Raw genomic sequence first — 24427 nt, 5'->3', positions numbered from 1 at the left:
ATTCTTCCCAATCCTACAGTAATAATTCTGCAAATACTCTTCATAATATTTCAATTAAAGAGCATTCGCAGAATCATTGCTGTAGAATTGTGAAAAATTGGGACTACAGTGTCCGAAATTGACCTGAGACCTTGGCATTTGTGCTGATTACGTTAAGGTATGTGTCAAGTTTCTTCTAATAGTTGTTCCCGAGAGTATTCTTAAATTGTGTATCCATATAAGAGCAAATTCGCAAATTCGCAAATTTTTACTCTCAGATAGACGATAAGAAACTTGCCGAAAACTTATTATCCGATAGAACTCACAGAACCTTGTTCACTGAAAATTGATCTGTGCCTACACTTTACAATTTCTTACAGTTTCTTTTAAGCTACGAATGAAGTGAGACTGTGATTAGGGATATATAAAAATTTAGGTCTTTGATTATTGTCTACAATATTCCTGAAAAAAGGAAAGAGTAACGTAGAAAGAAAAGTTGTTAGATCAAGCCATAGATTCACTATATAGATTCACTATAGACTGTAAACAGATACAATGAAGCATATTCATCACTTACAGGGAATTTTAGATTGAAAGTGCTCAGCAGTTTCGTAATTTTGTACGAATGAATGTAGTTCAATGTAATTAAATTAATTGTTTTTACTTACAATAACCACCAATGCGTATGTAACATTTACTGCATGAGCTGGAATTAAAAATTTCAAAATTCCAAAATAAGACTAATTTGATGTTCTTATTTCATCAGTTCCGCTGCTGCTTTTTTTGTATTTTTTTCTTTTTTTGAAGTTCTTATGACATTTGTAATTTGAATGTTGAAATCATATTTACATATTTAAATTTTAGAACTTTATGGTACTTAATTTCTTAAATTATTAATTTAACTAAAACTTAAGCATTTAAACTTTGCCCTAATTAATTTTTCATGATTTCTGTATTCGAGAAGACAAATGTAATTAAATCGAACGTTTAATCCTTCAATTATTGTATTTGAGATAATATGCTCCTAACCGACGCTCGCAAGAGCTACTTTCAGAATATCAAACTGTTTAGAATTACGAAGATAGTTCTCCGGTAATCATAGTACTATGTATCCATTTTGAGAGCAAGCTAGAACGTTATTGTTCCCGGACAATCACTTTCAAACACAATATTTTATTCTCCAATGAACATGTAAGTATCTTGACTCACTACGTCGCTGGCGTTCACTACTATTCATTTTCCACGATCCTAGTGTTGAATATGTAGGAGCTCCAATTACACATTATTGTCATAACACGAACTTTTAATAAAATTTACAGTAAAAAAACTAAAAGCTAGCTTAGAATTTGAAAGAAAGAAGGATAAAGAATCGAACACACTTAAAAATAAGTTGCAAACATTGATTCATAAAATGGACAAAGATCATAACAGTATTTTTTTATAGTCTTTGTTTTATGTGAAAGTAATTTATTTTTTCATTGCAATAATGTTGTATGTTAATGTTATAAATTACTGTATGTTAATGTTATAAGTTACTGATGATATTGTACTTCCTTTGAAAAAAAGTGTACGAATACACACATCAATCAATTTAAGCTAAAGTTACTTTCTCATCAGAAATGGTTATTTCCGATATCTTTTTCAATTTTTTATTGAATTTATTAGATGCTTTTTCTTCCAATATATTATTTGAACATGCGTTCATATACCGTGAAAGTACCTTTTTCTGTAATTTTTTTAAGGAAATTTCTCCTTTACTCTTTACTATATCTAAGATGGTATCTCTCCAGTTGAAGGTTGATTTTTCTACAGTATCATCACAGTGATTGATTGATGTTTCAGAAAGTAAAGCATCTTCACTTTTTTTTGTAGGAACATCCATAGCAATATCTTCATTTTTCTTCTTAGAAACTGGTTCTTCTGTAGCCTCTACAGTATGTTTACTTTTTTTCTTGACAATAAGTTCATCTGCTTGCTGTACTATTTCGGATATTGTTCTCTTTTTCGATTTCCTTTTCTTAACATTATTAACAATATCAGCATCAGCATTTCCCATGCCATTCACTTTATTTTTATTCAAATGATCTTCAGTTTGATTTTCTCTGTCTAAATTTTCATTATTCTGGTTTTCAACTATATTATTTTCTTGATGTGTATTTGCATCTTCTCCATTATTTACTTTTTCGCTTGTTTTACCTATTCATATATTAAACATAATGTTTCAGAAATTTATAATTATAGTTAAATAAGCATTAAAGTAATTATTATGAACTTACCATTTTCCTGCTGTTGTTTTTCATTTTGTGTATTAGTACTTTGTGTACTATTCTTGAAAGCAGTTTCCATTTTATTCCACACAGAATTAACTACTGATTGATTTGCTCTATTACCCACTGCACTTTTTATGAAATTTAAAAACTTATTTTTTTTACGAGGAATGTTTTCATATTTGGACAAGAGATTTAAAAAGTTTCGTTCTGCCGTTGATAAGTTTGTTTCACTATCTAATAGACTATTTACTACATTAATCCATGCTTGTTGCTTTCTTTCACCCTTATTTGCACCAGCTTTTGGAACATAATCCTTGCCTCCGTATCTTTCAGCTTCGCTTTTACATTTCGTATGGACTACATATTCCTCACCTCTTGAAACAATCAAAGATACATCTTAATAAATTAAAAATAATGGAGAAAATATCAATTTTATTAATACTTACCGAAAATCTTTGAAACAATCGACACACGTTAAAAAGGGTGCGGAACGACATTGAAATTCATAATGCTTTGCAACTTTTGGCTTTTGTAGCGTTTCACCACAATTGTTGCAAGTAAAAACAACCATTTTCTATAATGCTTTTACTTCAAATAAACAACGATTTTACGAAATATAAATAAGGACGAATATACAAAACGTTTGATAACCTACAGATCATACACATTTGCAGTATTTTAAACTAAATGCACCACTCTCGAATTAGTTGCACGTTGCACGTGCAATTGGATGTTTCATTAGATGGCATTCACAATGGATTTTGAATTCCAGAACCAGAACGTGCATAAATTTTCATAGAAACCAATAAATTAGTTTGTTGTATAGGAGGGATGGTGTAAAATGTTTAATAAATCGTATTTATCGGTCTTATAAAATTAAAATAATTATTTTACAGATTTAAATGTTTTATTATATGTGTATATTCATATTTTACTTATTTTTGAAATATAAAAATATTGTAGGTTAAAAAATATTAAACAATAGGGATTTAAATATTATAGATATTACTTAATTTTATATATGTTTAATAAATGCTAAGATGCATTGGTTAAATAATTAATAAGACGATTTGTCACGTCTAAAGAAAGGATCATAAGAGGTGAGTTTGAGAAGCAGTGTTACCAGTTACCACGCATGTAATCAAGAAATTCAGTAGAAATAAAATAACATAATGTCGATTGTAATATTTATATTATGCATAAATATTATATGATGTACAAGAAGCTCCTGTTATATAAGAAATATGATAGAAATTGCGCCTATTAATATTTCAAGTTTCAAATAGATATCACCTTTATGTGATAAATATATCGACATCTTTATTCACACTTGTAATCAGTAAATGACAGTTGGCTGTGTGTCATTCTGAAAAATGTTCTTTATTTTTAGATTGACAATTTATTAATTTGAATTTTCACGTAAAAGTAGCGTGCAATTTAACATAAAACATTTATTTAGAGATATAATGTTAATAATGTAAAATGTAAAATATAAATAATTTATTATAACTAAGATTAATTTTTCGCGATTATTGTTTTATCTTATGACATTTATGTAGAGAAAGTTATATCTGTTGTTTAATATTGCCTGCAGTGCAGGGAGGATAATTTATATTTATTTTTAAATACATAAAGGTATTATCCATGTGTCTTTAAATTCATTATTAATTTACACAGTAACACAGCATCTAATAATATTGACGGGAGTATAATTCTACTGGTATCAATATAAATATTACTTTATAGGAGAATTAAAGTGTTTTACTATTAAAATATTGAAATGCCAAGCTCGTACTTATATGCTATAAATAATGAGGGACGTGTGTTTGGATTATCAACATCTGGGACTATGTGGAGAGAATTCATGTACTTGGGCCTGGAGTTTAAACAATTATCAGCAGTACCACATTTTATGTGGGCTATAGGTGGCGATCGTCAAGTTTATGTACACGTGCATGGCTTAGATGTACCTATAAGAATCAAAGAAGAAATATATGAAAATGAAGTATGTTTAAAATGTCATTGAAAAAATGGTGATTACAATTATGCTTACATGTAATTTTTATTCAGATTTTAATAAAATACAATATTTACAGCGTTGGCTTCCTTTAGAAGGATTTAGTGGGAGATTATTACCTACAGATAGGTATAACTTTTCTAATCAAGATGGTACAGTTGACCGTAGCAGAGATAAAGTAAGATTACCATCCATGGCTTGGCAATGGGAAGGTGATTGGCAAATAGAAACTACATTAGATGGTCAACCGTTAGATCATGATGTAAATATGATAAAATTTCTTTAAATAATAGAGATTAGATTATTTGTTTGTAATTTATTTTATTTGCTTTGTTGATTTAATTTTTTTTTATTAATAACAATGATTATATTCATTTTATGAATTGTGATTTAAAACATTTTAATTTGTATATTAACAATCTAGGTGTAGTTATCAATAAGTTAATAATGGAGTAATTCATTTTTAATTGCCTCTGTTGTCATATTTCTTGTGACTTTCTGTTTATATGTAGATTTGTTGTCAGTTGTCAACATCGAAACAAAGTGTTATGATCACAGAGAATCTGATATTTTGGTAGGGATGGACATATGCAGTTGATTTTCCAGCTACATTCACAACGAAAAAGCAATGGAAATCTTGTGTCAGGAGAAGGAAATGGGTTAGATATAGGAGATATAGTGCTATGAATTCATGGTGTGCTATTGCACCTCTTCATAAAGATGCAACTAAGGTGGGGTTTCTAAATCTTTACATCATAATAATATTGAAGAATTTTTATAAAGATTTATGAAATGCACAATACCATATATTTTTAGGAACCATTTATTGACATATCTGTGGGTGGAAATCAAATACCTGGAGGTAATCCTGGATGCCTTGTAGTCTGGGCAGTAACTGCTCATGGGAGGGTATAACATTTAAAAGAATCTTTTGAAATATTTTAGTGATGTATTAAATAATTTATAACAATAAATTCTGTACTTTTGGTTACTGCAATTATCATAATGGTATTACGAATTTAACAATGATTTGCATAGGTAATGTTTCGTGTTGGTACTAGTACAACTTGTCCTGAAGGTCAAAGGTGGAGTACTATAAAATTAGCAAATGGATATGAGGTGTGTCAAATCAGTGTTGGAATTACTGGTCTTGTATGGGCTGTATTAATGATTGGCAAAGCAATCGTGCGCACAGGTGTTACTAGAGAAAATCCCATGGGTATGTATAACTTATAGTATCTTAATAATATTTGATGCAGTCTTTCATACTGATGAATATAATGTTATTTTATAGGAGAAGATTGGGTAGAAGTTGATCCTCCACAAAAAGATTTAAAATTAATACAAGTTAGTGTAGGTACAGATGCCGTGTGGGCTGTAACTCAAGATGGAAATGTATGGTTCAGAAAAGGCATTAAAGGTGAAATGAGTGGAGTATGTGAACAAATGGGTGCTGGCACTGGATGGGTGGAAATGTTAAGTAAAATGTCACTAGTATCTGTTGCTCCGAATGATCAGGTAAATTAATTCATACTGAAAAGAATAAATATTTATCTTTAATAAGTTGTGTGTATATGCATATTTAACATTTCTGAAGGTTTGGGCTATTGGTCATGAGGATAGATGTTTATATTATCGTTCTGGCATTACACAATCGGAATTAACGGGTAAAAAATGGAGATTAATAAATGCACCTCTTCAGCTTAGTCGAGCAAGTAGCAATGCTAGTTTATCATCGAGTAATAGACATAGTATGTGTGGTACTCCTCAACAACAGAGGCATCAAAGTTGGGGATCATTGGTATTTATTTTGCATAAATTTTAGATACTACAAATAATTAAGTATACTGTTTATTGCATAATTACATAATATTACATAATATTTACAGAATCGACCACATAGTACTAGCGAAGGTACTATGTTGATTAGAGAATGGGAAGAACAATCTCGTTCTGCACCAACACCAACATCTTTAAAATTATGGCAACGTACGAACGATGGTACTACTAATAAAAATCCACAGCAAACTTCTTTCCAGGATATATATCTAAATGAAGGCAAGAAAAGGTAAACTTCTAATTATTTCATACATATTTTAGTTGTAATATTATAGTGATGTTATTTTTTTCTTAATTGATAAAATTGTAGATCGGCGAATTCATTAGATATGGATGATTTAACCGAAGCAAGCGTTGCGAATATAACTATATCGAATGAGTCATTAACTAAAACTGGAGAATCTATAGTAGTTTCTGGAAAAGGGATGGGGAATGTTGTCAAGGTTAATAGATAATTGAATTTTTTCACGCATTTTTTCACTTACAGTCATCTTTTCCTAAAATTAAAGTTTGAAACTAAAATAATGTAGATCAATCCAGCTGCATGGAGCCCTGTTCATTCAGTTGGCTCCATGGTAGGTGCTGAAGCTCATCCAGAAACAGATGGAAGTATTTTCGATCCTGACTTGACTAGTGATTCCGGTGTTTATGGAGAAGATGAGAGCTCTGGGGCAATGTATTGGGCTGAATGTGATACCTCTTGGTATAAAGTAGAAGCTGGAGCATGTTTTGTTGACACATCTAATCCTCCGAAATGGTAATATTGATACTGTAAATTAGCGTAAATCATAAAATTGTTTTATAATAAAACATAGTTACTTACATATTTGACTTAAATTTGTAGGATTGCAGATACAAATGGTACAGGTCACGGCGATATAGCCGAGACATGGAGAATATATATTTTAGAGGAGTTAAAAAAAAGATTACAAAAAGTACAATACGATCCATCAATATACGAGAAAGTAGTTGAGAAGTAAGGCTTTGATAACTATATGAAATTGAAATTAATGTATTGAAGATCTCCTTGTTTATAATGATATATTACAGATCATCTTGGATAAAGAATGGTGATGCAAAATGCAAAGTTAAGGGGAGTACTTCATATGAAGATTGCATTATTGAATTAGAATGGATAAGTAGTGACAATGGTTCTTTAGATTCTGGAATTGTAACTATTTTAAATTCGGACGGAGCGACAACAATTGTAAGCTAAATGAGAAATGTAAAATAATCTTTTTACTAATATTTTAATGAGACTTTAACTAGTGTTTTTTCAGATGCAATTTCCTGTGTCTGAGATTATGTGTGTAATATGCTGTAGTGAACCAGGTAATCCACGGATAGCGATTCATACTCCTCGTATGCCTCGTTCTAAAGTTCTTAGATTACAGTTTTCTAGTGACACTGAAATGGAAGACTGGCTAGCGCACTTAACCTCAGGTATGTAAGTATGTTATGTTTAATGAATATAAAAATAGATAATATAAGATATTTTTTATATTTTTTAGTTTCTTGTAAAATGAATAATGTTTATGGGAAACCTGGTCCTAATTCAATATGGGCTACAACTGCTTTAGGAGATGTGTATGTATATGACCCTGCTGCCTTAGAAGTAAGTTAACATGTTTTATCTGAAGTATGTCATGCAACAAATTTTTACAGTAGTATTTTACATATGAATTATTTATAGGAAAATCAACTTTCTAATGATGGTTATGTACAAGAATTGGATGCTGGAAAAGGCTTACCTTTTGAATGTGTTTTGCAAAACGGTTTTGGATATGGTAGTTCTCTAAAAATTACAGCTTGTATTCATGATGACGCTGACAGGTAAAACATAATAATTTATAATCATATTTATTAACATTTTTGTATATTTCAAAATATTTGACATTTTTTCAATTTCTAGGCTATCAATTAATTTCGTTTGTTATTCAACGGTATCACTGAAACAAAAGTCTGTAATGGATAGCCATGATGTAGCATTACATTTTAATCCAAGACTAAAGGAAAACATAATTGTACGAAATACATATCAAAATGGACAATGGGGTGACGAAGAGAGAAACGGAGGTAGTCCGTTAAAACCTGGTTCTGATTTCATCTTAGAAATTGTTTGTGAACCACGAGGATATAAAATTTATATCGATGATACGGAATTTACTTGTTATAGCCACAGAATATTACCACAGAGCATTACTCATTTACGAATCAAGGGATTGATGACATTGTGTAGCATATTTTATAAATCCATATCTGTACGTAATAACCTCGATATTAATATTAGTACTAACTTTCTGTAACTTGATTGTAATGAAAATTTTATGTAGGTAATAATTGATCCAACTACTATGTTTTGGAGGCAAATGGGTGGACATTTAAAAAAGGCTGAAACTTGTTCTGTTGGTGTAACATGGGGAATAGGATATGGTAGTACTGCATGGGTATATACTGGTGGTTGGGGTGGTTTGTTCCTGAAAGGTAATATTTTCTAAAATAAAACGAAAATTATATTGTTAAAAGGCATAGAGGTATGGTTTAATCTTATACATTATTTTATACAGGATTAGATAGTAATACGGGAATAAACAGCATGGTAGATACTCACAATTATTATGTTTATGAAAATCAGCGTTGGAATCCGGTAACTGGATACACATCTCATGGTCTTCCAACTGATCGTTACATGTGGAGTGATGCATCTGGGCGACATAAACGTACCCGAGAACATACTAAACTATTATCGATGCACTGGCATTGGGCAAGGATATACATATTTTTTATAATATTTAAGCAACAAAGTTCAAACGTTTTGTGTTAAAATATTTTACTTTATAATAGGTGTCAGATTGGATAGTAGATTTTCATACCCCTGGAGGTGTCGATAGAGACGGATGGCAGTATGCTAGAGATTTTCCTGCTCAATATCATGGTAAAAAACAGTTTACTGATTACGTTAGACGAAGACGATGGTTTCGAAGGTGTCAATTAACAACTAGTGGACCCTGGCAAGAATTAGGGAACACAAAATTACTTGATGTTTCTTTATACGTAAGGAATATTAAAAACGCGCATTGCTTTTTTTATAAAACATAAAGCTAAAACAGTAACTTCTCATTCATATTTTTATTCGTAGGCACCTGGGAAACCTGGTTCTGATGCTCCTGTTTATATATGGGCCATTGCTTCTAATGGCGAAGCTTTGTTTAGAAGAGGTGTTTCGGAATCTTGCCCTATGGTATGTTTACAAATTATTTATAACATCAACGTCATAAATATTTACTTTAATAAAATTATTTAATATTTATTTATAGGGAGTTTCATGGGAACATATACCAAGTGATCAAGCTTTAGTAGGTATTTCATGTGGTCCATGCGGGCAAGTATGGGCTGTTGGAAAGAATGGTTCTTCTTACTGGAGATTAGGTATTACTCCTGCAAAACCAACAGGTATATAATAGTATGAATATATCTTTGTTATTATTGAAATCTTTCCTAATTATTATTTGATTGTTCAGGAATGCAATGGCAGAATGTTGAACCACCATCAGGTGCTCATTTGAAACAAATTTCTGTTGGGAAAAACGTGGTGTGGGCTTTAGATATGGCGGGTAAATTATCTGTACGCCATGGTGTGCAAGTGAACGTTTTCCCAGAAGGAACGCACTGGCAAACGCTTCCTGTGATGCCGAATGATCCCATACACATAGGTATTTGTTAAATTTGTGTAATGAATGGACACTAATAGACAGCATTCCCCAAACCTATAGATTCCAAGAGTGATTTTTGTAATTTCTTTAAACGTTTGGTTAGCTTAATTTTTAGAAACAATTTGCATTGGCACTAATGTGTAGTTAGATAAAGATTGGAACTAACGAATAATAACGAATAATGTTTTATCAGAGCATATGTAATGATTTCATCAGAAACCTATCTGATCTTTTCTAGAAAAGAGAGAAAAATATATGGTGTTATCCCCAAAGGCTGCATATTTTGGAAAAATCTTCGTATTAATCCTGCTATTAGTAAAAACTGGAAATATACACAAAACATCCATTTATTTAAATGCACTCTCTGCTATAGGTATACCTTAGGTATATAGTTGTAACTTATTTCGTATTGTGTTATAACAAATTTAGACGAATTTCTGTAGTACATTAAAATTTATTACGAATTTTGTAGTACATTAAAATTTACTACGAATTTATTATGAAGTTATGAACTGTTTTTAATTATTTCATGTTTACAAAAATCATAGTGTTCATCCTGCTTATTTTATTATATGTTCAGTATGTAATGTGCTCTTATATTGTCCAGATATGGCTGTTGCAAATGCGAAACAAGGCTTTCGACAAGTTGCCATTGCAAGAGAACAGGGTCAAGTTTGGGCAGTTTCAGGAGCTGGTATACTTTGTCGTAGAATAGGTATTACAGATGAAAATCCTGCTGGGACTGGTTGGGCAACCGGGATAGGGGTAAGTTTGATAAATTATATAGTTTTATTACATAGCTAAATTGTCATTGAATCAAATTACATAGTTACATTTATTATGACAGGCAAATTGGCAACATATAAGTATAGGAGGACTTGTAAATAAAACAAAGTGAACGCCTGACTTTTAGATGAATAATGATCCTTTTAGTCACATACACAAAATATTGGAAATATTATAGAGAAATATAATACTCTACTGTTTGGTTTTCATATATTTTTCATGAATAAGAAAAGTCAATGCATGTGCAATGATATGTATGTTTTACACGTATGTATAGGCTTAGCTTTTGCAATTGATTCAATTTTATAACACAAGTTGGACTCTATGATGTATTTAATAAATAATAGAGATGTTATCTTATTTAAAACGTACAAAAATTAATACTGATTGAATATATAATTAATTACGTTGTTCTTAAAATGAAGTAGCTTACTTGTTTTCTATTATTTTCATTTAACAAGGAAAATAGATATAAATATATGCAAAGAAAATAATACTATCAATAAGATTATTTATAGAATACGTCACTAAACTATTCGAATGAAATCTATTTGTATAATTTTATTATAAAATTTTATATTGAAACAATCTACGAAACATTCCAAATATACGCGTTTAAATAACTAGCAAATAATTCATATTGAATAGAAAGTGCAAGAAGCATTAATTTTATTTTTCAATAATTACATAATATCATTAGAACTCAATTAAAGTATACAAGATGTCTTGCCTAGGTATAAATTATTTTTATTGTTGTGGAGTAATAAAAACGAAATGGTAATGTGAGGCTGTTAATGAAAATATTTAATGAATCAAGATTATAGTAAAACAAATAACGCTTTGTATTTTTTTATTTTGTAATCTTTTACTTATCATATGCTTTTTTTATTTATAAAAACGGCATGTTTAAAAAGATCGCTAAAAATTCGTGTATATAAATGTTTAAATAGGTGGGTCATAAAGTAAAGCATCGGTTTGTATTTAAAAAATGTCTCACTCCTTTTTAGAAAACAATATATTAAATGTTCCTGTATAAATAAAGTTCATGTAGTGCCTCTAATACTATAATTTTACGTTTGAGTATTTTTGTGTAAAGACTTAATTTAAAGTATTGGAAAAAGTTTTGAAATTACTACAGGTAAATATTATAAATTTTTATAGACTCTCTCTCTTGTATGAATTTGTAATATTGGAATATTTGTAATATACCATTAGTAGTAAGTTAATTATAAATCTGTTTTTATTATAAATGTTGAAGCTTATTTTGTTCGAATTATAATATTAAGCTTTGCCATGTTAACCATTGAACTTGTATCATGCCATTGTCTATACTGATATATAGAGCTTATTGATGAACATGTATTATAATTTCAGATATTTAATTAAATTATATTATTAATAAATTTGACTTTCCTTAAAATGATATATTTTTCTAATAAATACGCAATAAATAATATAAAACAATATATTTCAACCATGAAATCGGTATCTAAATAAGTAATGAAATATGTACAGTATATATCGACACATTTTAGTGTATAAAACAAAAAAAAACAAAAGTTTTCACAACCTTATATACGATAGAGTAGCTCAGACTTTCTAAATGAAATAATTTTGAAGTAATTTTGAATTTTTATGGTAAAATCTATTTTCCTCTGTAAGAATAATTTATAAAAAATAGTCTATACAATCAGGATGATATCCTATCTTAATATTTTATATTTATTAAAAAATATTGAAAGATGTAGTACTAAGATGAATATGCTCGTATTTTAAAATTGCCACAGTATTCACATACGTAATATCTAAGATTATTCTCTCTGAGCAATTTTTATTAAAATATACAAAAAAATATCACATGTGGCGAGATAATTATTAGAATCTGGTTACGATTCTAACTTGGTCCGCGTACTTTCGTTTTAACATTTCTGCTTCTCTTTTATCTCTTTTTCCTTGTTCGCTGTGAGATATGCCATAAAAGAAATAAATAGCAAAACCTGTGAAAAATAAAGATAATTAACAACATATGATTATAGGCTATAATGCTTTTGGTTTCTTTCTCAAATATTATCAACATTTTGTATGTATATACATGTACCTATAAGCATCCAAACAGCGAATCTGATCCAAGTAAAACTATCTAACTGCAACATCAAATATAAATTTATGAAAATACTGCAACATGGAAGAAGTGGTACTAATGGCACCTGAAAATGATAAAGTAAATTAAACATGATATTAATTGTTTTGTTCTTATAGTTTGTTTTAGAAGACTTACCTTAAATGCTAAATCAATGTCTTGAGTAGGTTGTCTTGCAATAATAATCATAATTAATAATAATATGTTTACAAGTACGATTAATATCACTAATTCTATCACATTGCTGCCTAATGCTGTGGTATCTACAGAATTAATAAAAAGCGCAGTAATAAATATAACAATACCTGTAACAATAACAAAACGTATAAGAGCGATGTTAATTATGTTAAAATTGATAAATAACTTTTTTTCTCCGTTTAATACTTACATAAAATTCCAATACTGTATTTTGCAACTTTATTAGACATCTCAGTTACTTCTTTCTGATTCTGTAAATTAATAATTTGTTTTAATATGTTGACTGACGTTACCTTGTAGTCATTCATTGCTGATACAGAACGAGTATTTGATGCGCACTCCTTCGGTTGATATCTAAATGATACAATAAATATGTTAGACTTAGTGTAATTAACAAATAAACATATTTCAATATTATTGCCCTCATATACCTTAATATTAAAACGGATACCGCCACTATTGCGTATGCCAACAATGTTCCAATAGACATCATGTCAATTAATTGTTGAAGATCAAAAATAAGTGTCATGATTCCTGTAAATAAGCCAGAGACCACTGTGCCGAAAATGGGTGTCATTGTTTTCGGATGTATTATTGCAAGTTGCTTAAAAATTATCCCATCGCTACCCATAGCGTAAAGTATCCTTGGTAGAGGAAACATCGCCCCAAACAAGCTTGTACATAATGCAAATGCCGCACCAATATTAACGATCCATTTAACAGTAGTCCATCCAATTTTATCGAAAACATATGGAAATGGCGTATCGACATTCTAAATATACAAAATATTTTTGTATAAATATAACAATAACAAGAGCTCCAATTAAAATTTAACTCGTGTATGAATGTACCTGGTCGTAGTAAGGCCACATCATAGTTAGCACGGTTGAGATACTAAAATAAGCCATTAAGATTATAATTAAGGAAACAACGATGGCTATGGGTATATTGCGCTGAGGATTTTTAGCTTCTTCACCGGTAGTTGCCACAGCATCGAAACCGACGAAACCGTAGAAACATTTTGCCGCCCCGATCATTACTCCGCTTATGCCAAAGGGCATAAAGCCTCCTGATCCTGCGTGTATTTCGGGTTTGTTCTTGGGTATATCCTCCACCGATATCCTCCAGTTAGCTGGATCAGCTAAAAGGTCACAATCAAATCAGCAAAGGTCATTAAGCTTTTAGATGATAAGACAAACTAAATTGCACGCTCAAGGTCTTTCTTTCACAAATATTTACAGACTCTGTTTAATATTAAAGATTCAGATAAATCGTGATTAAAGAGAAATTATAAGACACCGAGTGACAAGATAACTGGATGATATGGTGGGGATCAGTCTTGAAAAACCTTGATCGGTATTTTAATTTTAAATGATAATTTGCAATTATTACCTTTAAAGGACCCCGCCACTACGATTATTGCAATGGTAATCAGGTTTATTACAGTGAATATATTATTTAAAATTGACGATTCCTTCACCCCCGTGCTTAGTAAGATTACAAGAAGCATTACTACACCGAATGCAAAGAAATCTGGGTATTTTGATAAAAACGAGATGTTTATAGGCATTGCGGCTTCTAATTTCTCGCGTATCACATTTCCTGTCAGCGCATCCAAGTAACCGCTAAGTCCTCGAGCGACGCTTGCTGTACCTGATCGAGGAATATATGTGTATATAAATTTAACAATCAGACAAATATTTTTATTTTATTCGTGCAAAACATTTTAATTCTGTTTCTTATGAATAGTAGACTCTAATAAGTTTTGATAAAATTAATACTCTGGAGAAACAAGTACTCTTTTAAGAATATTTATCTTCGATCGAGTTTTAGAGAGAGTAATTATGCTTTTCACAATCTTTGTTTGCTCACCTATTACATACTCTAAAATTAAATTCCAACCTATGATAAAAGCAATGAATTCTCCCACTGTCACGTAACTGTAAACATATGCAGATCCTGCCTTGGGAACCCTAGAAGCAAATTCTGCATAACACATTCCTGTAAATTCAAAATGGCTGTCTTTATATACGCAACTCATTATTAAAGAGCTATATTTTCGAATTAATACCATATTTTACATAGTATATAATATTTTAAAAGTGAAACAGTGAAAGTACTTCTGTTCATCATAAGTCATTTGTTAATTTTAAACCTAAGCTTTAACAAAACACGTTTGTAATAAAATTCTTCTCATAAGAATATTTTATATAAATAATATAAAGATATTTATGCAATATTTTGATGAACGTAATTAAAATAAAAGAATGCAAGACAATATTTGTTTCACTAATTAAATATTGTAACAATTACTATACTTTAGATATTCCTATATTTTTACATATTAAGTGCGTTTCGTGTCATAAGAACATATATGTATCTTTAAATTTCCCATAAATGCATAAACATTCGTAGTCTACATATAAAATAAGCGGTTATAATAAGTATCAATTTCAGTTTGGCAAAAACCTTTGCCAGACGTTATCACGAGGCTTGTTTAACTAATAATGTTTTTGATAAGAACAAATTGTCAATATCCGGGCAACAGGCGCGAATGCGATCTTAATTTACCGGCAAATCCGGAAGCGATAGCTGCAATGAGGAAGGCGATGCAAACGGCTGGTCCAGCCGTCTCTTTGGCGATGCTGCCAGCAAGGACATAAACACCGAGGCCGAGGGTCGAACCCACGCCAAGTGCTGTGAGGTCGAACAAGCCTAAAACCCGAGCTAGTTTGCTTTTGCTTTCGAGGTCCTCTTCGATCCGTCTCCGAGCTAGCACCTTCCATATTCGGCTCGCCATGGCACCCGAGCTTTTTCACTTCCTTCGCGTAAAAAATAATATTTGTGACTTAACTTGTTGTTTTTAATCGTTTATCTTATAATAAAATTAAATACACTAGAGATACAATTTAAAGTAGTTAAATTCAATGAAAGTAATGTTAAACTAAATTTAGCGAACAGAACTAAATTATAAACTAAACTGTTTAATAAATTAAATAGTAAACTAGATTTAGTAAAACTAAATATATTGAAACAATAATATATAAAAAAAAAGAAAGAATAAAAAAGAAAGAGAAGAAACAATAATATAAAGAAGATGAGATATAATAAAGTTATAATTTAATAAACCTTAGTACAATAAAATGAAATTTTAATAAAATTGGATACAATAAAGCTACAGTTTAATAGATGTAAATACGATAAGACTAATATATACATGTAGCGAGGGATGATTAATTTTGAACTTGGTACCCTGAAGTTTTAAAGTACCAAGGTTCGATGGTTCCAAGGTTCCAAGATCATTCAATATTCTTCAAGTGAACACTGATAGAAGCAAGGCGTTTGAACAAGAAAAATGTATCTTGCTGTTATCTGAACTCCAAACTCGGGATTCCGCATCTGAAATACATAAAAATATTCCTATATATACTTGAACAATCATGAAGCAACAAGTCAATTCTCATTATTAATCTCACTGGTTCTTTCGTGTTTGAATAATTAGTAGATTAAGTTTCATTCAAGATTTCTGACAATATTTTGGTGCTAGCTACTCGTAGTTGTGGTCACTTTGATTTCTGGAGCTCAGTACGTATCTCCTTCATCCTTGATCCATAATAAATCTACTTAAATGAAGAGAACTTTACGAGGTAAGGGATGGTGGTGATAATAGACATGGTGAGGTACTGGAAGATCCGAGCACCGATAACCATTTGTATACGCATATAATGATAGATAATGTTTCATAAAGATAATAAATCATACAATAAGATCAATACAATAAAAATGATCGTTGATTATTTTCAAATAATTCTTCCATCTACATACAGAATACAGAATAATACAGAATTATTACACAACTTCCATTTATGAATGGCTGCCTTATGTAATATCTTTTTTCATATCACAAAATCTTGTACAAAAATATGTTTTTTTCTTCGCTTACTAGAATATATATAGATATTAGACATTGTTCTGTCGTCATTATCTTATAAAAATGTTGATTAGAATATCATATGACGCACATTCCAATCAAGACGGCAGGAGGTAAATAAATCAATTTTTGCTCTTGAAACTAATGTAATTAATTTAATAAAAAATAAAGATACCGAAGATAAAAAAGCATAAAAGCACTCTATTCGTATCTTTTATAATTATAGCATCTGTGAATTTTTTCGATATAATCTCTCCCTATCTCAGAAATCGATTAATAAAATTTAATGAAAATTATTGATACGACATCTAATATAATAGGAAGGATGATTCTTGTATTTTAACAATATCAGATTTATTCAAGAACCTTTCTTTATCTTCAAGCAAATATCACGGAAATTTTGTAATATTCACATACATGACTATTAATAGTAAATGCAGTTTGCCTTCCTCAAATGCATTAGAAAGGTCAGCAATGTTTCTTGCAGTTCTCGTACTAATCATCTCCGTACACCCACAATTTTATATTAACGCTACATGTGAACGTGCTTCGATATACAGCTCATTTTATCGCAAGTATCCTAGATCGATTTATACATGATGTAATTAAAAGCTACGTACGGGGGTTTTTACGTAATTTGCTCAAGCTATGAGCTCTGAAACGGTAGAAGATAAAAAAAAAAATTAACTGAAATTTATTTCGAATGATGTACGTATTATTTGGTATACGTGTTCATTACCGAAAAGGATATATTTTAAAGATTTCTGGATCATCTTTATTTTATATATATACATGTATAAATATATATATTTGTACATATTTTTATACTTTTATTTTATATTTTATATTTTTATATAATACTATTATATATATTTATTTTATATTTTTATACAATTGAGACATCGTTTTATCTATATGTATACATATAATAAAACAGTAAAAGGATTGTGTCCGTACATTGAATAAAAAAAATAAAACAATCATCCAGGAACAGTTCGTAAGCTACGAAGTTAAATGTCCGAAAAAAAATAGGTAGAAACTGATTTTATAGAAACTAAGAAATAGCTTGACATCTGAGTTGTATGCGCTCTTATGTTTCATGAAGGTTAAGTAATGATGGTTATTGTTAACATCGTCTTTTTTCTGAAATCTTATAATTTAACATTTTTTACTGCAGAGATTCACATAATTGTCAGTATAAAAAATATGTCGGTATTTTATTCATAAAAATAGATCAATAATTGTAGAACATAACGTGTAAAAGACAAGGAACAAATACTCTCTTACATTCATTTTCTGTGTCTTTCATACACTAAATTTGACAAAATTAAAATTCAAATATCATTTAAATTAATCAATCAAAATATTTTCAGCAATCAATTTTCGATCTTCCGCAATGAAATCTTTTTCATATTCTAACATTTTAGAGCTACAACTTGTGTAAAGAGCTATAGCTGAATGGAACACCCAGTATAGGTATATGATATATGTATGTATTCGTTACACAACTATATTGCTGCAACGGACAATGCAACTTGCATACAACAACCTTTTTGTATAGGTAGAACTAGAATAGCGTTAACAAGGATATAACGAACAGTGATAAATAAGGATAATTTTCGTAGAAACAAGGCATTAAATCACAATATCGAAATAAAATTCAAGTTGAATCATTAGCATAAACTTCAATACTTTGCCTCAAATAGTTTGCATAGATATTTTGTTCAAGGATAACAAAGATTCTTTACAGACACGTCAAAAATCGTCTTGGTATTTATTCTTCAAGGGTCAGGTAGTCACCTTTAATATTTTTATTTATTTGTTGCCTTCAATAATCTATTTGTCATTTTTTCTTCCAGTCAATTTACTGAAGATTATTATTTTTTTTTTTAATTTTACTACTGTTTTAGTATTTCTAAAATTACGTATATTATTATTGTGAGTGAAGTATTTATTTTTTCATATTTAAAGTATTTTTCTATTTTATAGAATCAAACTGTTTATAATACTATAATAAATTACTTTCTTTTTAAATTATACTTAAAATATTCATTTTAATTAATATTTTTGGATCTTTAACCTGGTTTCTATCAAATGTCTATTATTGATAAAACAATATATAAGTTATATTATGTTACATTTCTTGATATTTATTAAAGATTCACTGCTTATCTAGTTCTTAATGAATAGATTCTCTAGAATTCTTTTGTCTAACAATGGAGACGTACTAACGGATTCTTATAAATGTGTACAATACGTATTTTTTCATAGAAATTCTCAAGTTGTTGACAGTTGTCGATCATTTACGTGTTTGTGAATCACCTTGATCTCTTTAAACGACGATCGTGATCGGTAAGTTAAAAAGACTAAGAGGGATGACTCTTGTCATTACGTATATATTTACGACCATGCGCGTAACGCATCTTGATTTCTACTTTCCTATCTCCAGTGCATTAGGATTCCCCGACCATCGCATCGCTGTAATTACGCCACGTTTACGATATCCATAACACGTACATATATATATGCTAACATGTACGAGAACATGATGAATTATGACTAAATTATTCGTTCTTCGATTTCCAATTTCCATGATATACAATTATGGATATACAATTATCATAAATGTAATATACAATGGCTACAAAAACTATTCGTACTTGTATTTTTCATATTATATTTATATATTACATGTTACAGTTTGATATAAAACTTAATATGCTAGACCTTAATTAATTAATATGTAAATGCTATAATAAGCAAAATGATGCAAGAATACTTTTTATAGTCACTGTATATTCTTCGTTGAAGTTGCACTGTAAATATTTAATAGTAAGTGAGATTATTCGTCTTGCAGCACGAAAGTCCCCAGACGTGTCGATAATCGCACGTTTAAAAATATAGAATCACCTAAAGAACAAAGTAAACACCAAGCATGGAAACATACCGTATGAAAGTTAATGCCGTGAAATTTCGAAGTTATCAAATTTGTAGCAATGCCACTTGAGAGATTGATTACCTTAATTAGGACAAAAAGCCTCATGCTACCTTAAGTCTCAAAGTTTTCGTGTCGGTAATATCGACTAATTGAAATAACCTACAACTGTTTTTGTTTATAATTGTCATGTCGTATCACACTGTGAAACATCCTGTATAACGAAAAACGGGAAATAGTTTAGAACCACTTATAAATCTATGAGATCTTGTATATCTTATCAAATGATCCAATATATGAGTTCTTTTATTTTTCTTTCACTTCTAGAAGTATTTCTCGAATCTTTATCATTTTATCTCCGTGGTGTCGTGATTAAGCGCTATCGATCACGTCAGTCGAGCACTGTGAAATTTGATCGGTATTATAAAATTGATCGATATTAGAATTTTCGGTGACATTGGCGTGATAGGGAGCCAAACAGATTGTGTAGAACCCAGGTTGGTCAACGTGACAAGGTTACAGACCAATTAAGGAGAGACGTGGTGGTACCGTGTCCCCATTGCGCGATCCCCCTCGAACGAGCCTTTGCGTAATGTCTTTATTTACAAACCATATGCGAACCATATAGCAATTTCACCAATCAGGCCACTGATGTCTGACACCGGGTAAGGCCGAGGGTACGTTCCGCGTGTGTTTAGCCAAATTTACACCTTTTAGTTTTCTATGACCATCGCGGGTCATTCACTGAAAAACACTGTTTTTGTCCAAAGTAACCATGAATTGAGCTGGTATAGTGTACTATAGCTTTCATCTTTCACATTCACTGTTGATGAGTCATTTGCGATGATTCTCCAAAATGGTAGGTGCAAATTCGGCTTGAATCGCCGATTGAACCGTAATCATTGATAAACGACCATGATCTGAACCGTTCTCCATGTAAAATGAAGTAACTCCATAGAAACTTGTAACCTTACAGAATTTTTCAAGAATGATACCTCCTCTTTATGAATCGTAAAATTAACGGTACATTGTGAGCTTTAAGAGAAAGGAAAAGGAAATTAGAAAAATGGAGGTGATGCTGTAGAAGAGAAAAATCAAAATTTCAGATGAACAAGTTTCGAATAAACAAACATTCAATGTGAAAATAGTATGATTATTCATCCAGATCTCGTCAACGCGATATATATTATAACATTTAATTTTTGTAAAATATCAATTGTATTTGCGCACTTTTTTTTTGACATTGTTATCAAAATCATTGACACAATTGAAAATTAGTCAATCCATGAAATTTATCTTATTTTAATCATTTTTAAAAATTTAGTAACTTGGGTCACCTGTTAACATCGCAGTAGTCAACATGTGAAACCGGATCAATCTCGATCAATCCGGATTATCGGGATCGAATGATCCAAATCCGGATTATCGAGTTCCCCGTTCATTTTATTAATTATGGAAAAAAGGAGAAATGAAATTTCATTGATGTAATTATAATTTGTGAGAAATTATCCGGATTAGCGAAATTCGATTGCGCATGATGTCAGACTGCGATTAATGTGCAAACGCATTTCGATCGGACGTCTCGACAAAGTATTTGTTACACAAACATAATCTTCTATTAAACAGACTCGTAATTCAAATATAATATTTATATAACAAGTCAAGCAATTATTATACATGCAGTTATAGACAACTTGACATCAATTAATCAAGAATTTCAGCGGCGATCCTTTGTACACAATGTTTGTTGCACTACCAGAGTATATTGCATATGTGTTACGTACATATGTGAGTATCGATGGCTATTTGTCGATCCTTGAAATCTATATTTTCACTTTTATAACCGTCGTCGTAAAAAGGGAACAATAACGACGCAACAAGAACGAGTTATAAAAACAGATAAAACACGAAAAATTAACTCAACACGATGGAATGGAAACAATAGTAAATAATTGAAACGCCTCGAGAACAATTTACGTGTGAACAGGTATAGAGATAACCGTAATTGAATCCGCTTTTTCTGCGAACAGACAATTAGCATTACGTAGCATCCAGAAAAACCAAAATATTTCGCAAAGCTAATCTCTTGCAAAATTCTTTTTAGCGGATACGTATCCTTAGTTGCAGTATCAATTATTACACATGTAGCCAGGTATGCGGATTGAAAGTATGTACTAATGAAGGAGAAAGGAGTTTTTTTGTATCTGCACTACACAACTACAGAGTAAACGAAAATCATGCACGTAACAAACGCTATACACGTAAATACGGGTCGCGTAACGTATAATCTTTCTAAAAATTCTTTTCTTTTAAAGAAGTACTGTCTTGATAAATGGCCAGCGTATCTCCAATACTTCTTAGTATTACTGCCTCACTTCATTTCTATCTCAGACCACGTAGCAGAATTCTTGTAAGCCATTACTGGCATGGACCAGATTCAGTCCTAATCCATGATCAGTTAAAAAAGCAATACTATATAGTCTAAAATCTATATTTTTAAAAATTGCTAAACTATTAATAGTATACTATATTTTTAAAAGTTGCTAAATTATTAATTTGTTATTAATTGAATAATGAAAATTGAAAGATTGCAGTTGAGAACAGGTGACATTTGGTCTTGTTATCATATCGCTCCCTTTGCAAACTTGGATAAGAAATCTAAGAATAATATATCGTCGTTCTTAATCGTAGAATTATGGTTAAAAATAAAACTGCATTTTTTTATTGCAAATCACTAATCATGTTAAATGAAAGTGGAATATTGTCAATTTTTACCATTAATTACCTATCACTCTATTTATACAAAACTGACATAAATGAATATGCATCCTTTGAGTTTCTACATTCCCAAAAATGAACAATTAATATTTTATCTTAGGTTTTGAAGTGTCTCAAAGATAGGCTCAAATGATTAAAATAAGATTATCAAAATTATATTCTCGGATACATACGAAATAAAGATAAATCAAATCTCATTTTTTATCATTTTTGATAGAAAATTTCTGGTTCATTTCATTCAATTTATAATTAATTTTGTTTTATGAGTAATACATGTATTCAACAATGATATACAGCTTGTTATTTAAATTTCTTTGATCACCTAATGCTATCAATCATTTTGCCAAATGATGTTAAGATGATAGCGACGAATCAACAAGTCGATTCTCACGGTATAATAAATCACTAGTAACAACCTTAATAATTCGATTTCATGCATTTATTTATAACAATAATAGCTAATTCTTTTTATAACGACGATTAATTAATTAATAACGACGATGCAATATAAATATTTTCTGTACTGGCAAACCATTTATCAAAATACAACGTTATACCTTCATTAATAATTAATTTATGAATAGTATAAATTATCAATCAGTCATCGTTAAACATTCTGACTATCTTCCATTTCAAGAAATTCCATTAAAAATAAAATTCGCAATCTATAATTGTTTTGTAAAAAGTGCATTTTTATTGACACTGATGTTTTGCGAAGAAATATATTGCTTATCGCTAATACTTTAGCTTTGTTAATAATGATACTATAAGCTTACTTACTAACCTTCGTTACAAGTTGCAAATAAAAATGTTTAATTACTAATAATTATTTCTAACTACTTATTAGAAAGTGTTACAGAAGAAATAATAAATAGAAATAAAAATAAATAAACGCCATAAACTTCTTTTTGTAAATATCGCACACAAGACAGTCTTACACCGATTAATTCCTATCACAGAGAAAGATTCTAAGAGCCGGTAACAACCTTCTACCCTTTACTTGTGTCGTTTGTATATATTCTACGACGCATACAGCAAACGAGCACATGTTCATATTCACCTCTATATAGAATACCATCGTTGTGTTAAAAGAGGAATAAAGATAAAAACAAAAATTACCTGAGTATTTATTCATAGATGCATTTGCACGCTTGAAATGAGTATGTATTTGTAAAAATAGATAAGAAATGACACACGCACACATGAACGCGCGCATATTCGTTATTACAAATTACGAGAAGGTGTAAAAACATTCCATAATTCAAGTATAGGCTATATAGTGTATATATATATAATCTCTATATATGAGAAGATGAAAAGCAATTACTACTTATTGTTGAAGAAAACGTATAACGCGAACGACATTATCCTTACCTGACTTCGAAGATGCGCGTTAGCAAGGAAACTAGGTGCGTGGAAAATTTCTCACATGTAAAGTCACTCTGTCCGGACAGGATGAACATACGTAATTGAATCGGAAGTAGGTCGGCACTGTAAAACCGGTCGCACCGGAGGACGATCGCAAACTAATAATGTGCTCTAATATCACGATGCTCGCTTCCACCTGTCTGCTAGCTAATAAACCTCAATCACCTCCCACCATGATTTTAAAGCGGCCACGTTACCATTCGAAAACTTTGGATTCCTTGCTTGGGGGAAAGAAGCCTGTATATCATTCAAGTGTACATAAACAACTTCAATTCTCTTATTTTCCTTACACCTAAACGATTTTACATTCGTCATAATTATACTTTCTAAATCCATAATCTGTTAATAAGATAATACACCAATCATGGCAATTTCAATCATTTCAATCAATTTGAATCATTACAGAAGTTTTG

General features: G+C 30.4%; 3 protein-coding genes and 1 long non-coding RNA gene across 11 annotated transcripts; 2 read left to right on the top strand and 2 right to left on the bottom strand.

The window, feature by feature from the left end:
• Positions 1-5: 5 nt before the first annotated feature.
• LOC138182850 (cell growth-regulating nucleolar protein) lies at positions 6-3015 on the bottom strand. The gene is made up of 3 exons (XM_069119137.1): positions 2696-3015; positions 2256-2623; positions 6-2175 (listed from the first exon to the last, which is right to left on the bottom strand). Exons 1-3 carry the CDS (start codon positions 2818-2820, stop codon positions 1571-1573), a joined length of 1098 nt encoding a protein of 365 aa, XP_068975238.1. The 5' UTR covers positions 2821-3015; the 3' UTR covers positions 6-1570.
• Positions 3016-3227: 212 nt separating this feature from the next.
• On the top strand, positions 3228-11510 carry Pex23 (tectonin beta-propeller repeat-containing peroxin 23). 4 transcript variants are annotated; one of them, XM_069118668.1, is made up of 25 exons: positions 3228-3349; positions 3996-4254; positions 4346-4528; positions 4845-4997; positions 5083-5175; positions 5305-5485; positions 5561-5784; positions 5864-6067; positions 6156-6334; positions 6416-6548; positions 6636-6862; positions 6950-7081; positions 7156-7312; positions 7386-7548; positions 7617-7720; positions 7799-7938; positions 8018-8366; positions 8439-8589; positions 8673-8869; positions 8950-9159; positions 9245-9346; positions 9423-9558; positions 9627-9818; positions 10426-10583; positions 10666-11510. In XM_069118668.1, exons 2-25 carry the CDS (start codon positions 4030-4032, stop codon positions 10714-10716), a joined length of 4044 nt encoding a protein of 1347 aa, XP_068974769.1. In that variant the 5' UTR covers positions 3228-3349; positions 3996-4029; the 3' UTR covers positions 10717-11510. The 4 variants fall into 4 exon arrangements, with proteins under 4 accessions (XP_068974769.1, XP_068974772.1, XP_068974762.1 ...); XM_069118671.1 differs by lacking the exons at positions 3228-3349; positions 10666-11510 and adding exons at positions 3377-3884; positions 10057-10202 and having other exon boundaries at positions 10426-10559; XM_069118661.1 differs by lacking the exon at positions 3228-3349 and adding an exon at positions 3379-3884.
• Positions 11444-24409, bottom strand: slif (cationic amino acid transporter slimfast). Of its 4 annotated transcripts, none has more exons than XM_069118923.1 (11): positions 23961-24409; positions 16160-16341; positions 15514-15764; positions 14815-14943; positions 14335-14595; positions 13794-14083; positions 13374-13714; positions 13133-13296; positions 12883-13049; positions 12703-12811; positions 11444-12601 (listed from the first exon to the last, which is right to left on the bottom strand). In XM_069118923.1, exons 3-11 carry the CDS (start codon positions 15740-15742, stop codon positions 12480-12482), a joined length of 1812 nt encoding a protein of 603 aa, XP_068975024.1. In that variant the 5' UTR covers positions 15743-15764; positions 16160-16341; positions 23961-24409; the 3' UTR covers positions 11444-12479. The 4 variants fall into 4 exon arrangements, with proteins under 4 accessions (XP_068975024.1, XP_068975033.1, XP_068975041.1 ...); XM_069118932.1 differs by having other exon boundaries at positions 16195-16341; XM_069118940.1 differs by having other exon boundaries at positions 16213-16341.
• LOC138179262 (uncharacterized) lies at positions 19104-23062 on the top strand. Of its 2 annotated transcripts, XR_011172991.1 has the most exons (4): positions 19104-19225; positions 19731-20667; positions 20785-21795; positions 21913-23062. It is a non-coding gene; the product is annotated as an uncharacterized LOC138179262 (long non-coding RNA). The 2 variants fall into 2 exon arrangements; XR_011172990.1 differs by having other exon boundaries at positions 19140-20667.
• Positions 24410-24427: the final 18 nt, after the last annotated feature.

This window comes from Bombus flavifrons, chromosome 1 (genome assembly GCF_040668555.2).
Source record: "Bombus flavifrons isolate JBK064 chromosome 1, iyBomFlav1_principal, whole genome shotgun sequence".
Lineage (NCBI taxonomy): Eukaryota > Metazoa > Arthropoda > Insecta > Hymenoptera > Apidae > Bombus > Bombus flavifrons.
The sequence above is the reverse complement of the archived record's forward strand: the minus strand, read 5'-3'. Positions and strand labels throughout refer to the sequence as shown.

Excerpts from the sequence above, each read along its gene's own strand:
- LOC138182850 (XM_069119137.1), bottom strand. The coding sequence starts at position 2,820 with ATGGTTGTTTTTACTTGCAACAATTGTGGTGAAACGCTACAAAAGCCA. Across the intron at positions 2,624-2,695 it reads GATTGTTTCAAAGATTTTCG|AGGTGAGGAATATGTAGTCC; the intron begins GTAAGTATTAAT and ends GATTGTTTCAAG. Across the intron at positions 2,176-2,255 it reads AAAACAACAGCAGGAAAATG|GTAAAACAAGCGAAAAAGTA; the intron begins GTAAGTTCATAA and ends ATATATGAATAG.
- Pex23 (XM_069118668.1), top strand. The coding sequence starts at position 4,030 with ATGCCAAGCTCGTACTTATATGCTATAAATAATGAGGGACGTGTGTTT. Across the intron at positions 6,335-6,415 it reads CTAAATGAAGGCAAGAAAAG|ATCGGCGAATTCATTAGATA; the intron begins GTAAACTTCTAA and ends ATAAAATTGTAG. Across the intron at positions 9,347-9,422 it reads TTTCGGAATCTTGCCCTATG|GGAGTTTCATGGGAACATAT; the intron begins GTATGTTTACAA and ends ATTTATTTATAG.
- slif (XM_069118923.1), bottom strand. The coding sequence starts at position 15,742 with ATGGCGAGCCGAATATGGAAGGTGCTAGCTCGGAGACGGATCGAAGAG. Across the intron at positions 14,944-15,513 it reads TATCGCTTCCGGATTTGCCG|GAATGTGTTATGCAGAATTT; the intron begins GTAAATTAAGAT and ends TTGAATTTACAG. Across the intron at positions 13,297-13,373 it reads GTATCCGTTTTAATATTAAG|ATATCAACCGAAGGAGTGCG; the intron begins GTATATGAGGGC and ends TGTATCATTTAG.